Genomic DNA, 15,599 nt, shown 5'->3' on the forward strand with positions numbered 1-15,599 from the left:
TGTAAGTAACGTGAAATGAGTGGCAAGTTCTCCACTCATACAGGAGGGGAAGAGAAACTGTGGTGTTGGGTTGCTATGGCTCTTAATTCCCTCCTCCCTCTCCTCTATCCTTCCTGTATTCAGTTTCTGCCCAGTCATTATTGCAGCTAATCAGTTTAATTTGGGCAGTGAAGCTGACGTGTTGATGAGGATGGAGAGGTGCAGCATGATCCCCCCCCCTGGGCATTATTGATGGCTCGCCATCAGACACACTGCTAATAGGAACCAGATAGACAGCTGGGATGCAAACTCTGGCACCTCCAGATGCTACCACGGTGTGTTGTGTGTGTTTGTGTGTAATCACACTGGCTGATGTGTCTGAACGCATATCCAACCTGTCCGTGCATGAAGTCCATGACTTTCACTCCATATGCTAACTAGCCTGTGCTCCACTGGCTACCAAGGATTTTCTCAATTTTAAAATTGTAACTTTGATTTGAATATTTTCAACATAATTTTCTCTAACAATGAGAAGATCCGGAGTAATAGATGCTAGTAGAGCTTCAACAATTAGTTGAAATAGTTGATCAACATAAAAGTAATCACCAACAATTTTAATAATCAATTAATCATTTAAGTACTTTTCGTGCAAAAATGGCAGAAAAAGCTTTTTTCATACTCAAATATTAAGATGTCCTGCTCTTCTCTGTTTCATATAATTTTGAAATTAATATTGTATATGAGTGTAAGACTGACAGAACAAAACAATAAGAAACATCAACTTCGACCTTGACAAAGTGGGATGGGCATTTTTCAATAGGCGCGTTCACACCGGAGTACTTTTCCCCGTACTTTTCCCATTTAGTTCCGTTAGTACCCTTGATGTCGCGTTCACACCAAAAAGAGTACTTAGTGCCGGGAACTTTTACCCCCATTGTTAGTGCTTGCTAGAGAGGTGGTACCAAAAAAGTACCAATTTCTATTGGCTGGGTGAATTGCAAACCACGGCCCGTAAAACATTGTATTTGCTAGCATTAGCATTATTAGCATTAGCCCCGCGCACAAACGCAGGGAGACTAACTTATGGCAACACAAAAAAAAACATGGGAGCGGTGGAGATGAGGTGTCGGCATTCTGGCGATTTACTCGGAAGGCAAGTCCCCAAGGCAGTCCCCAAGGCAGTCCCCAACTCTGAGGACTTCGGGTGGCAGTATATGCCGTGAAGTCTTTGCAGCTTGCCAGTAAACCCAAAGCAGAAGAAGACGAAGTGACGTCAGCGGCTTCATTTGCCTAATCCTCGCTCAGGGAAAAGTACTCCGGTGTGAACGCGATTGGTACTTAGTGCCCTGGGGTACTAAGTGCCGGCACTAAGTACGGCAAAGTACTTGGTGTGAAAGCGGCTAATAATTAAGAAAAATAGGCATATTGATCGATAATAGAAATATGAGTTAGTTGCAGCCCTAGATGCGAGCAAAAGAGTAGTTACCTTAAACAGGACGCAGGATTTAAATGGGCCATATTGTGCTCATGTTCAGGTTCATATTTGTATGTTGTGCCTCGACTGTGACATGTTTACATGCTTAGAGATGTCCCACCCCTTAGCCTATCACTTACAATGTGTTGGAGCGCTATAGCCAATAGAAGCAATGGAGTGTTACATAGTGATGTCACTATGTTACAGAAGTAAACACAGGACTCCCATTGAGGTGTTTCAGGCAGTGGGGGGGTGTGTGGGAGAGAAACTCCAGCTGGAGGAAACTTTGGGATTTTAGCCTTTGCAGACCATTTTCATGCACCAACACACTACAGGGCCCCTTTAGATTTCTTAAAGAACGTGCATCAATGTGTATTTTACACTTAGGTTGTTCATGCTGCCTTGAACAGGTGCAACTCACTGTATACATTTGTGAGCTGCTGCCTTCCTGCAGGACTGATTTATTCATGACTCTCTCTAGCTGACCACTCCGACTGTTGGTATGGTTTGACTCCATGTGGACTCCATTACCATAAAATCCAAGGGATAAAGACATCTCCCTCCCTTTATCTGCCTTGGCTTTGTACTGCCATTGTTTCCCCAGATCATCAGCAGCTACAAATCCCATTCTCCATTTGCAATGATGATATTCTGTCTAGGCCTCTGCAGTGGGAAACTTGATAAATTAATTAAATCCTGATCCGACTGTATCTCTTCCTCACCCCCTTTCCTATTTTTGTTTTTATCATTTCTTTCCATCAGATCCTGTTTGGATATTCTGTTTGATTTTTTTGTTATTTACTTACTTTCGTCTCTCTCTGCCTGTAGCTGTCCGTTTTCCTTTGCCTGTGTGTTTGGATGATAATAGGAGCTGCTGCAGGATTCATTACAAAGAAAAAAAGCTCTATGCAGGCACTGTAAATCTTACGGTGGTGTGTGTGTGAGCTTTTGTGTTTGCATGAATGTGTCTTGTGTTGTCCCCTCAGTCCTCCTGTCTTTCTCTTTCCAGTAGAGAAGCAAAGCGTAAGATCCTGTCTCATCTGAGTGTGCCATGGGGGCCACATTGTGTTTATTATTATTATGTTTTAAGTGACAGTAAGGAATGGCAACTGTGGGACTGTTGGGGAAAGGAAATGCTTAATGATTGGGAAATTAAATGCTTGAAGAGGCTGTTGTGAGATGTTTCGCCTCCAGCTAATTTCATCTCTCATTCAGCTCTCTGTCTGCCTTTCTCCCCAACTCCTGTGATCGCTGGGCTCTGCTCTGCACCAGCAGCGGCCCATTAACTGCCCCAGATTACAAGATCAAATCAGCCCTAAACCCTGTTAACACAACTTTCAGGCTCTGAAAGAGATATTCTGAAAAGGCCTCACATCACCTGGAAATTAAAGAACTACAGAGGTCCTGGGCTTTTTTGCAAAGTTGAGTTTCATGTGCACTGAAGGCCAGAGATCATATTTCCTGTATGAATTTCTTGATCTCTTGATCGTTTAAAGTCGGCTGCAGATTACTTACAATAACAATTTATAATACAAACATTAACCATTATGTCCTGGTGCTGGAATTACTATTTGCATATGTTTGGTTTGGTTTAAAAGGAAACTGTGTTATTAACGCATACAGTATAGGTAGTCTAGATCTGTAGCCTTAACAACAGGAGTTTGGTAATACAGGGATTTGTGGTGAAATGTAGGACTACCCTGAATACGACTTGTTTGGGCTTTGAAGCAATAATGAGAAATATCTTGAAACTTCAATAACCTTTACACGCACACACCTCTACACACATCAAACAACACCATCTCTAAAAAATAACTAATAATAGAGTCTTGATGATTTGTAATGAATAATGTGGGATTACTATTCCATATAGTGTATCATGGACTATTTACAATGTTTTAGTATGACATACCTATTTTTATAATTTATACATACAAAAATACATGGCAACATTCAAAGCATTCAGGTAGGACCTAATTTAAAAGTTAGAATTTGATTGTCTACACTGATCTTGCCTTTTAACATTAAATTAGATGAGGATGCGTTTGTATATCTATGTACAGTACATTAACTACCTTTTTAAAAGTCATATTTTGTTGTAGTGGGAGACAAAGCTACAGCACAACTAGTGTATTTTCTAAACAAAGCATTACCTATTAAGTCAAATATTGATTTTTTTTTTGTAAACTTTTGCGCAATATGTGTCTTCATAGAAGTAAATCATAGCTGGAGTAGGACACGGTCAGTTGTTAGGGACAGACTGGCAAGTCCGAGTCATATGGCTTTAGCCCAGAGGATTAGTTATGGCCTGCGTGGAGCTGGACTCCCTGATAGATTAATTAAAGGTTAGCCTGCCTCAATTGTACCCCATTAACAATGCAGCACATTGTATGGTAAACTGTACTTGAAGCCATTAAAGGGGCCCATGAGGAGCTGGCTAGCAGTCTTTTATTCTGCATACTTTGCACACTGCAATATTAAAAGGTGACTTAAAGAGCATAAACATTTCCTATTAGTACCTTCATTAAGGATTTCATGTTTTCACTTCTGTTTTTTGTATTATTGGTTAGTGGGATAAGTTGGATATGTGTGAACAGATTTCAATTAAACTTGGAGGAAAGTTAAGTTAAACGGGTATTTTGATCACATCTCATAAAAGAACAAATCAAGAAGCATAGGCGCGTTCACATAGCAGTACTTTTCCCACTTTAGTTCCGATATAGTTCCGAAATGTTGCGTTCACACCAAACAAATCTGGAACAAAAATTAGTTCATGAGAACCTTTTTACCCCCTTTTCCGTCCCTGCTAGAGAGCAGGGACTTTCGTGGGAGAAAAAGGTTCCTATTTCTGATTGGCTGGGAGGAAAGCAAACCACGCCCCGTAAAACTCCCAAAAAGTGTTGTGAAGCCGCCATTTTATTATCCTCGCATTAACATTATTAGCATTAGCCCAGCGCAGAAACGCAGAGAGACTAACCAGCCAGTCCCCAACTCCGGGGACTTCCGGCCGGGGACTTCGGGTGGCAGTATACGCCGTGAAGTTGTTTGCAGCCTGCCAGTAAACTCAAAGCAGAAGAAGAAGAAGTGACGTCAGCGGCTTAATTTGCCTAATCCTTCCCCAGGGACTTATTCCGGTGTGAACGCGATCTGTACTTAGTTCATGAGAACTAAAGAGTTCTCATGAACTAAGTTCTGATGAACCTATGTGGGAAAAGTACTGCGGTGTGAAAGCGCCTATTATGGTATCCAAATCGTTACAGCACATGCCATAGAACTACAACTTCCAGGCCAAATCCCACCTTCAAGGCATGGAAACCCCCCCAAACACACACACATACACATTTCTGCACTGCATGTTTTCTATCAAATAAAGGCGCCCTGGGAGACTTTCTTCCAATTTTACACATAAGTCACAAAAAATGAACTGATTAGATGTCGATGTGTTTTGGCTGTAACTCAATAATTCATATGCTGATAATGACAATTTCACACAAATGTCTAATAGGATGATATGGTGTGTCTGTACCCAGGTCTGGACTTCCATGAGGATCTGCATCGCATCGGAGCGAAGGAAGGTCTGAAGGGCCGCAAACTGCAGAAGGCGATGGAGAGCTACGCCTGGAACATCACCGTGCTCAAGGTGAGAAACACTGAGAAACACTGAGAAAACCACAGCAACAAAGGCCCTTTACTGTACTATACACACCTCTAGTGCTGGCTCATACGTTTGATTGATGTCAACATGTGAGATTATTTTCCAGACTATAATCAGAGGGATGCCAGATCTTGTCGCTGAGATTAAACAACATGGTGTTTTAAGAACGCTCTCTGGGCTAATTATATATGCCTCTACTCTAATCCCTTTATCTCTTAATTAAATGATGTTGATTTCTGACAGTGGTTTATTTATTTGCTCATCTCACCATCTTGACAACACACGATAGGATTGTTCACACTTGTTTGTAGACATGCACTTACTCCTCATGAGGGTACATTGCACATGCCCTGAAGATGTTGCTCAGCACTGACCCGGTGAGATAAAGTTGCCCATGCCTTCATTTCACCGCCCCGATGAACACTAGTGGTGATTGCAGCACTGATAAAAACAGCACATGCTGCTCAGACTGCCCCCTGCACAGTACGCCTGTTTTTCTGAGTAAGGAAAAAGCAGCCAGGATATTTTTATCTCATCTCATCACCATGAAATCATTTAGTATTGAGTGAAGAAGCTCCCTTGGCTGAGCTTTCTGCTTTGGTGTCAAGTTAGGTAGATGTTTGATTGCTTGATTCTTCTTTGCCTTTTCATGCCTGCTTTTTCGGACAGTGAAAAGACATTAGGGCTGAAAGTAACAATACGTTTAAGTGAGAATTAATCCATCAGTAATTGATCGATGACCTGATTAATAGGGCTCCATTTAATGATTGATTCCATTATGTAATACTCTGCAGATTCATTATTTTGTCTTAAAAATGTAAAAAGATATAAAAAATGTCCATCCCAATATATAAAATACAAGGCGATTGTCTTTGAATGTCTTGTTTTTGTTAGCTGGAAACAGGGTTTTATGGCGTTTTGCATGGAAAAATACGCTGTTGCTTATCAAAATAGTTATTTAATGATTATTTTTCTTTCAATTAACGAATGGATTAGTCAACCAATTGTTGCTGCTCTACTGATTTATATACAATTGAAGACATTTGTTTTAAAAATTCCCAGAAATCAGTGCGACATCTTTAGTTGTATTCCAACAGTCTCCATATCTGAATACATTTAATTAAAATGATATAAAACAGTGAATTATTAAAAGCTGCAAATGCTGATTTTAGGGCGCAGGAAGCAGAAGGTTGATAAATGAATAATTGTTGTATTATTAAAACCTTAAAAGTATTTCAAAGTAGTCAAGGTAATGGATATAGCTCTAATAAAGCAGTGCTAACTTTTGTAGCTCTTCACACATACAGCAAATAACATTGTGCTGCACCACGGTTTATCTTAATTAAGCTTCATTGCACCCTCTAGAATTGGGAAACCATGTGCTTAAGTAGAGCAACAGGTGGACCCGTGAACATAATCCCCTTTGCTACCCCCACCCCCAGTTATACCCATCACCCCTAAGCTCAGATCTCGTCTCATCCCTGCGCTGTCACTCCAAACACACACTACCCTCATTCGTCCATCTTTTTTAATATCCACATTCTCAACATTAATGCATCTTGGCGAGCACATTACCCCTCCTCCTCCTCTTCCTCCTCCTCCCATTCTTCAGTTGTAAGCCGTGTCTCATACTAAACATTTGGTGAGAGCCTGGTGCGTGTTATGCCAAGGCTGGCAGCCATGCAGAATTATTTCACTTGTCATCCTCTCCAGATCCTAGAAACACTCGCTGGTAGATGGCGGGGAAGCTGTGAGGAAGATAGAGCGAGAGAATGTGTATTATCCCTGTTTCCAAAACCACCTTAACAACATTAATTTGACCGTTACAGTCAGATCAAAGCTGTCATGGTGAATAAGGGTATTTGCCCATTTCTACTAGTCATACCTGTCACTCATCGTACCTGCTGTCAAGAGAAAAGCAACAACAGAGCGACAGAAAGAGAGGCTGTGAAGCATACCAAGTTACATTTTGAGAAGAAAAACAGGCTCCGAAAACATGGACTCTAGCTGTCTCCCACATCACTCCAGGCTATTGTCAGTTTTTACTGTAATTAACTATTGTTTGAGGCAGTTTGTTATATAAGTAATCTGCTAAAGTAGCTGCGATTTTTCACCATGACTAAGGCCCCTTTTATTCTGACAAGAAATGATTTATTCTGTTTCACTCTTGAGTTTAGTTATCTGTTCAAGAGGGAATTTATAGAGGCCATCAATTGTGAACCATAGCTGTCACTCTCGCTGATGTTCGCTACCGTACCACTTTATCTAGATAGAAAACCTTAAAATAGTCCACAATAAAGGCTTCTTTCAAGGGGATGGACTGATTTTGATAAACAAGTAGGCAATAAGGAGAGATTTTAATGAGGATATAGCAAGGGGATTTGCTCTTGCTCATGCTTAGCCCCCTGTGGTGAGCTTGAGGCCAGCTGTAAGGGTGAATGTGCTCAAATACGAGTGCCATCGTAATTTGGCTCTGGCAGCACAGAACCAGCTTTTCGCTGTCTTATTTTATGCCTGGTGAGTCATGACTTACATAATTCAAGTTTTTTGTTTTTTTTCAAGCGTTTGACTTATTCTTGCTCGTATGTTGCGTGCCGGAGTGGCTCAGGTAAAAGGCCACTTGCAGCGTATTAACATCACCTGGGAATAAAGCGCTGAGTGCAGGGCAGCACCTTTACTCTTTCTACAGTATGTCAGACTGGTGTGCCTCAATAAGAGGATGTTACCATTTTCAGTCAAGTCTGGTGCAGAGCGGTCAACTTCTGCCTCTTCAGGTGGATGTCACAGCGGGTCAAACCAGTCCAGAGAGTCCAGAGTAAAGTTCAGTGGGAGGGAGGGAAAGTATTCAGGTTCACAGATCAAAACGTGCCTGTGAACAGATGTTAAAGGGATGTCGGAGTAAAGACGGTGTCGGACCAGACGGGCGGAAAGAGAGGGGGGTGTGGCAGGCATGTGGTCAGATTCCTTTTTTTGTTTTGGCCAGTTCTAATAATATAAGCACCTCTCACACACATAAATGTCCTGCCTGTGGAGAAGTCGACCACATTTCCACATGGCAGAGACGGCTAGCTTAAGGTGGCAGGCAGCCATGGCAGCAGCCCACATTGACTTGACAGTGCTGTAAAGCAGGATGCCTGCCCTGACCACTTCCTCCACATATGGCAGGAATTCGTCTCTAGGGTGCTCCCAAATAAAGACTAGAACTGTAGTATAACATTATCACCATATGACAGCACTATCCACCAGCTGAGAAGAAGTATGAAGGGCTGGCAGACAACCAAAGGCCTTCCTTCTGTGGCTTGATACTGCCCCCTACTGCATCTTATGAGTTAATGCACCATGGAATAAATGTTTCCCTTTACATCAGCAGTACAATAAATATACAAACATTAAAGAATAATATATATTTTTTTAGATTTTAACAATGGCATTATAGAATATCAAGTGTTTTTCATTTGAGATCAAAATAAATAAATAAAAATAAAATCAATGAAAAATAACAAAAAGAGGTTGATTTGGGCAAAATATGAATGTTCTGCCAAATTCGGTGCAATGTTCATTCCTGAACCTTTTTTTACAAAGATTTCATAAATTATATCATACCAGTGCCAGTCCACACACCGTATTTTTTTATCTTATCGGGACTTGAACCGGCGAAACTCCGGTTCCCAAGCCATGTCCCTACAGACTGAGCTACTACCGCCACATGAAAGGCCTTCCTTCTTCTTCTTTTTTATCCAGCAGCTACAGACAGTATTAGAAACAAGTGTTTTCTGTTTTAATATTTGTGGATATTGAATGTTGAAACACAAACATGTGTTTGTCCCAATAAAGAAATGGTGTTACTTATTCTGTATATATCTTGTAGATACTGTACGACCTATAACACTTTTAACTGATATTTGCCTTTATTTTCATTTTAATCAACAGGGTAAAAGTCCTTTAGGGATTCAATTATATATGTTTTAAACAGACCAGGCCAATATGGTAACACAGAACTCGCTCTAGCTATCTAACTCGCACACTGAAAGCTATCATGAGGTAATGTATATCAAAGGTGTTTCCTGCTTATTTTGTCACCCTATAACCTGATATGTGTTGATAACCAAACAGTGTCTCTCCGTGTCTCCTCTCTCTCTCTCTCTCTCTCTCTCTCTCTCTCTCTCTCTCTCTCTCTCTCTCTCTCTCTCTCTCTCTCTCTCTCTCTCTCTCTCTCTCTCTCTCAATCTCAATCTCAGGGCCAGGCAGACCTGCTGAAGCACGCTAAGAGTGAGGCGCTGGACAACCTGCGTCAGATCCACTGTGCCGCCCAGTCCTGTGGCCTCAGTAAGAACGGAGCAGCTTCCCCACAGCTCCAGCACCATCCTCTCCGCCCGCCGCAGCAGCAGACACAGCCACAGGCCAAGACCCAGCCTCCTCCACCTCACCCGCCCCAAACCCAGCCCCCAGCCCCAACAGCACCTCAGGCTTATCACCATCTCCTTCCCCAGGAACATCCCCAGCAACACCCCCAGCTGCCAGCTCTCCCTTTGGTTCAAACTCTTTCAAAACCACCGGCCTACACCCAACCTCCGCCCCTAACCCAGCTCCAGTTTCAGTTTCAGAGCCAGCAGCAGAGGGCAGCAGGAACTCCGGAGGGCGTCTCTGACAAAGAGCTGGTCAGAGACGACCCTGTGGGATCCTGCTGACCCGCAGCCTGTGCCAGCAGAGAATCCTACCCAAAGAGAGACAGGGAGGGCAAGACAGAGATGGGGAAGCAGAAGGATGTAGTGGAAAAGAAGGGGGGCATTAATGAAAAGGACATGGAGGAATTGGCTGAGAGAAATAAAGAGATGATGCTGGGGAGGAAGACTCGCCGTGTTAGAAGCGAGACGCAGGTCTGAACGGGTTTCAGTTAGGGCTGAAAGAGAGAAGAAAGAGAGACCTCACACTGCAATCACACATCTCTAAACTGGAAAGACATTTTTACTTCTCTCTGTCATGGATGTGGAAAATATATTTTATCTGAGCCAGGAAGTTGAGGTCTCTTCTGTTTTCTCTCTTGTGAAAAGCCAAATGTACGGAAGCCCAGAAAGGCCGAAAACAGTTCTAGTGATCTGGTGACATTTTGTCAGCATAATCTACGGTTCTTAAAGTTCCTTTGTTGCCAGGTTTTAGTAGTAAATATAGGTTACACTAAATGTTTCGCTAGGCAACATTTTTTTACATTTCATTTAGCTGACGCTTTTATCAAAAGCGACTTAAAATAAGTGTATTCAACTTTTTATTTTGATCAGGATAATTTCTTATGTCTTTGCTCTTGTAATACTCGTTTAACCCACACGAGGCTGAACTGCTCTACTATATGTTTTAAATAGCACTCAAAGCATTCATGTTTTCTACCAGGTATGTTTTCTCTATGCAATTTTAACACAAAATGTAACAAGTTGTGTAACGTTACTCTCATTTCTTTCTTCCGGCTGAAAATGTAATTTAATCTTATTGACACATTGTTTTGATTAGACAGACAAAACCTTACCTGGGAGAAGACATGAATGCTTTAAGTATTATGTATAACATGTGGTAGTGGTACACTGTTGTAGTCAAATGAATATGACAACAAAAAACACAGCAGGATTTATCCTTAACAAAAACAGTTTGACATGCCAAAAAAAAAAATTCTCACCTCACCTGTTTCACAAATATAAAGGAAATGTAATTTTGTAATTTTTTCAAGTAAATAGTGTTAAAGGAACTTACAAATAAATAATCCTTGATAACCTGTTCTTAACTCATAAACAAAGGAGAATAAATGGTCAGATCATAATTAGAAAATGCACTAACAGATTTGTTCCGATCCTCTCAGGGCTTCCATACGAAAGGGTAACAGCTGGTGACAAACCTGTCGTGTGTTTCTGCAAAGGAATGTTTTGAAGTTGGATCAGTTAGATATCCCTGTCTCTCTCTGGGCACTGCTAGTTACATGCCCCTTCATGATGTACTCTAGCTCTGTTGGTACAGGCTTTACCTCACATTGGCACTTTCTGCCACAAATTTGCCTTTTCATTTCCAGAGACTCCTCGGCATGTCTTTGAGCTTTTATTTTTTTTAATGCTCACACTCCTTCTCTTCGATCGTAGACGTCATGCTAAGTGCAAACCCTCCTTTTGACGACGAGGAAACATGTTCATTTGAAGTGCACAACATAGAGCAGCTTGAGTAGGCTAAGCTCTGTAGGCGTCACAGATGTCCTTTTTAGCACAAACCAGGAAGCTGTAGAGCCAACATAGAAACCATCTGCAGCTGCTGATGTGTTCAGTCACATCGATGCTCTTCTCACATCCAATGCTGTTGTCCATCGAGTCCCACACATCTCCGGTGTCATTCCATGGGATTTCAGTTCTTCAGCATTCCTGGACTCTCCCCACAGGGTCTCCTTGTCTCCTCCCCAGGGGCTGTGTGTGTGACGTTACGTGAGTCGGTGTTTTGGTCCCCAGGGTGGAGCTAGCCCACCTCCGTAAGTGGCACAGCTCACCAGCCAATCGCAACTGGAATACCTGACCCCGCCTGTTAGAGGTCGGAGGTCAACCAGAATATGGTACTGCTGTCAATAAAAACACAAAATAAAGTGAATCTAGATGTAAAATGTATGTAAAATGTACGAAGGGAACATATATTGCTATATTAATTATTGCAGATACAGACATTAATGATTGATATTATAATAATTGTTGTTAGTTCTATTGATATTCTTTTTTTTAACATTACTTCCACATATACAGTGATTTGATTCCTGTTGTTCTGTGGTGCGGATAAGGACAACCAGTGCATGTAGGAGCAGAGCGAGGGATAACTGGTCAGCGCCACAGCTCCAGGGTCAGACAATAACCTGATGTGTGTTTCACTGCGAAGTGAGTGTGGATTCTGTGAGAGCTCCTGAAAGTGGCCCATTAAAACTGGCTTCATTGTTTATCCTGTCTCCTGTTGTTCATTTGTCTTTGATGACTTTTAAATGAGGATACTGCCAATTCTAAGGGATTCCCCTTCATGCTAATGCCCATTATCTGTAATTTGACTTTAATTTCAGCAATATTTGAATCAGTACCTGGAATTATATTTGCTTGAAAATAATCTCAGACAGTGACTGGGAGGTAAGTCACTTTTTAATTGCGTTCAAACGAATGTCAGCAGCACTTGAAAACATTTTAAAAGCAGCTTTCACAGCGGATCTAAAGCAATCAACGAAGCTTTCCAAAAGCTATTGATTGCTTCTTATGCACTGATGATGATACACTGTTCATTCTCTTTATCTAAAATGATTTTCCTATCAATAAATCAGAAGGATGCCACTCTTTTAGAATGAATGAGTGTGTTTATGTCGAGCAATGCTTCCCGTTGTCCATAAGATGGCAACATATAATAAGTGAATGAGGATCTGCAGATGAAAAGATGAAAAACAACAAGTCAATCATTTCTTTCTTTTAGTTATCCGGTGGTGTTAACTTATTAAAGTGCTGGTAGTCAGTAAGAGTTACAAGCTATCTTAAAAACAAATAATTCTTAAGGTTTTAGGGTCTTTTTATTTGTTGGTTGGATGTATCAAGTGTTCGTTCAGCCCACTGGTGAAATCTCTGAAGGAACAACACAAAAACAGGTCCTGATGCATCAGGATGAGACCTTTTGTATGTGAGAATAAAGCCAATGGAACCTCATTAGCATGACTTCCGAATGAGCTTCATTAGCATTTTGAAAAGGGCATCTGGGCTGTTTATATATTTATATTTTTAGAACTTGTAGTACATATTAGCTAATTGACTTCCATCTCTCACCAGTCATCACAAAGATATGTCGTCGTAAAACGTTGGCATGTGGCCACAAAGACATACCTGTAGTTCATTAAAGGTCCAGAGAAGTGCCTTGGAGACGGTCGGCTTCAGAAGACTAATTATGGCGTCAAACGTGACATCCATCCTTCAAATGAGCAAAGCACACAATTGGTGATAAGATGTCATGGTTTTTGTTGGCTTGGATGACGTCTTTTGGCTCGGACACCGCTGAACCATAAAAAGGCCTTGGACATGAGAAGAGTAGAAGACTACCCTCCACACAAGCCACGAGATGCCTTGGTTCCCCTCCAACTTGCAGAAAGCTGGGATGCAGACGTCTAACAGGGTAAGAGCTAGATTTGTTATTTAAAACTCAGTGGTTGATTTGTTTGATATCACAAATGTGTGTGTTCTTTAAACTAGCCTAAGGTTGCTTACATTTATGAGTTTGTTTGAGGTCTTTACGGTTCATTTTCTTATGCATCCCTTTTATATCCCCATCAAATCTGTTGTGTGTCCTTAAGTTTGATGCATGAAACAACATTTACATTTTATTTTATTACAATCGAGCATTTTATGATTGAAACCACAGGGCTTGGGTTGCATTGGCAGGTTTTTGCAGGGCGCGTTTCATAACAAAATATATTTTTCTATAATCAATCAATGGATCATAACTGAGTAATCTTAAAACCCACAAAGCTGATCAGGCATGTAGTCAAAGGGAAGCAATGTTTTTATTATAATTTCCCTAATAATATCATTTTAATTACTTTATTTTTAGCGTCCTTTATGTCTAATGACAAGGGTTACAAATGAGTATAGGCTATAGCAGGCTCTGTGATCTTATGTCTCTATTTGTATAAAACAAACGTTTGGGATTTAGGCAAAGGCCCACATGTGAATGCTGTTAACATCATTTCAGCTTGATATGATTTTGTTTATGTTGTATGAGAGATTAAGGTTAAAGCATGCGTATAAAGTTCAGTGAGTCATATCCTTTAAGAAGGGATTAAAAAAGTGTTTGGTACACCCCAGCACGTGCACTCCGCTCTGCATCAACCAAACGGCTCGCTGCACCCTCTCTGCGAAGGGGACCCAAGTTCCCATCAGCAAAAACACGTGGGTTTGCTATCCTGGCTCCAAAATGGTGGAATGAGCTCCCCATTGACATCAGGACAGCAGAAAGCTTACACACCTTCCGGCGCAGACTGAAAACTCATCTCTTTCGACTCCACTTCGAGCGATAGAACTACTAACAAAGCACTTATATACTAATAAAGGACTGGCTTACCTAAAGCCAGTTGAGTAGCACTTGAAATGTTTTTGCTCTATGAAACCTGATGTACTTATATGATTCTGTTTTCTTCAAGTTTGTATTTTGTTGGTCGAACGCACTTATTGTACGTCGCTTTGGATAAAAGCGTCAGCTAAATGTAATGTAATGTAATGTAATACCACTTCATCATCATGGTGGTGATACTCAGTATATCTTTGAATTTAGACCAATTTAGTATTTTAAGAATACATTTTAATTTGAAATTCTGTGATTCATCGCTTAAGATTTAACCAGCAACATTTTTAACATGATGTAAGCCATAACAATACTTAACATTTGAAAGACATGCAGATAAATAAATCATTTTGTAGCTTTCCCTGCCAACATACTATATTCTTGTATTGGTGTATTGGGTGTTAACTGATCTGGTTTTCCCTGCAGAAGGTCCTGGTGCTGGTGGTGATGCTGCTGCTGTCTCAGCTGGCCTGTGAGGCTCACAGCATGTCTGAGTGCTGCAGACAGCCGGCCCACTCCTGTCGCCTCTACATGTTTCTGTGTCGCCCCAGCACCAATAACCTTGGGAGACCCCTCACAGGGGACGCTTCTACTGGTATCCTCACTCTGGGCAAACGGAGGGAGGACGAGCATCGCCTCCAGAGCCGCCTCCACCAGCTCCTCCAGGACTCCAGAAACCAGGCCGCAGGGATCCTGACGATGGGCAAGAGGACGGAGGAGAGGCAGTTCATGGACTGGATGGCTCAGTCAGGAACTATCACAACGCCCCTGCCTGTCCTAAGCTAAATACTCACATAAATACTTATAATGGAATCTATAAAAGACTGGTAAAAATCAGAACACACCTCTATGGTCAGTGACATTACACAGAATGTGTATTTTTCTGCTCATATTAGAACTATTAGGGGGTTGTGTAATATTGTACATATATGGACTTGTGATGGGTGCAATTAAAAACAAATACATAAAGGTGGCAACACGTCTTTAATTATTCTTGGGTGGGTTTTCTGGGCTAATAATTAAATATTTCGTAAATTTCCATTAAGAAAGTGCTCAAAATCATGCCGATTACCTAATATTATTAAAAGATATAAATATATTAAATTATAATGCAGAAACATGCATTATATACTAATTATTTCCTATACAGTATGCAATCTTTTGGTCATACAAAACTTAATGCAAAATGGAATCAAAACTACACAAATCTTGTAGAACAACAAACACAGTTTGTATTACCTACATGTTATCTTCCTTATTCGTAACAACATTAGGGAGTGTATGAAAAGTGTCTTGGAAAGAAAAGGATATATTTTGTAGATCAAGGGAGAGTCTTTAAATTGCAAAATGCAAAACGTACTGAAAAGAAGATGTCCAATAAAGTGATATTGTTTA

General features: G+C 41.0%; 2 protein-coding genes across 2 annotated transcripts in view; both read left to right on the top strand.

The window, feature by feature from the left end:
- The window catches only part of stat5a (signal transducer and activator of transcription 5a), a 79,912-nt gene extending 67,853 nt beyond the window's left edge, over nt 1-12,059 (top strand). Inside the window, exons 5-6 of the mRNA XM_034089344.2 lie at nt 4,984-5,093; nt 9,347-12,059. Coding sequence (XP_033945235.1) covers nt 4,984-5,093; nt 9,347-9,796 — 560 coding nt within the window. The 3' untranslated portion in view covers nt 9,797-12,059. The remainder of the gene's footprint in view (nt 1-4,983; nt 5,094-9,346) is intronic.
- A 1,131-nt stretch (nt 12,060-13,190) lies between these two features.
- Nucleotides 13,191-14,990, top strand: hcrt (hypocretin (orexin) neuropeptide precursor). The gene is made up of 2 exons (XM_034089345.1): nt 13,191-13,259; nt 14,631-14,990. Exons 1-2 carry the CDS (start codon nt 13,206-13,208, stop codon nt 14,988-14,990), a joined length of 414 nt encoding a protein of 137 aa, XP_033945236.1. The 5' UTR covers nt 13,191-13,205.
- The last annotated feature ends 609 nt before the right edge of the window (nt 14,991-15,599 follow it).

The sequence above is a fragment of the Pseudochaenichthys georgianus genome, chromosome 8, assembly GCF_902827115.2.
Source record: "Pseudochaenichthys georgianus chromosome 8, fPseGeo1.2, whole genome shotgun sequence".
NCBI lineage: Eukaryota > Metazoa > Chordata > Actinopteri > Perciformes > Channichthyidae > Pseudochaenichthys > Pseudochaenichthys georgianus.

Coding starts and splice junctions, on each gene's coding strand:
- hcrt (XM_034089345.1), top strand. CDS start 13,206: ATGCCTTGGTTCCCCTCCAACTTGCAGAAAGCTGGGATGCAGACGTCT. Junction 13,260..14,630: donor GGATGCAGACGTCTAACAGG/GTAAGAGCTAGA, acceptor TTTTCCCTGCAG/AAGGTCCTGGTGCTGGTGGT.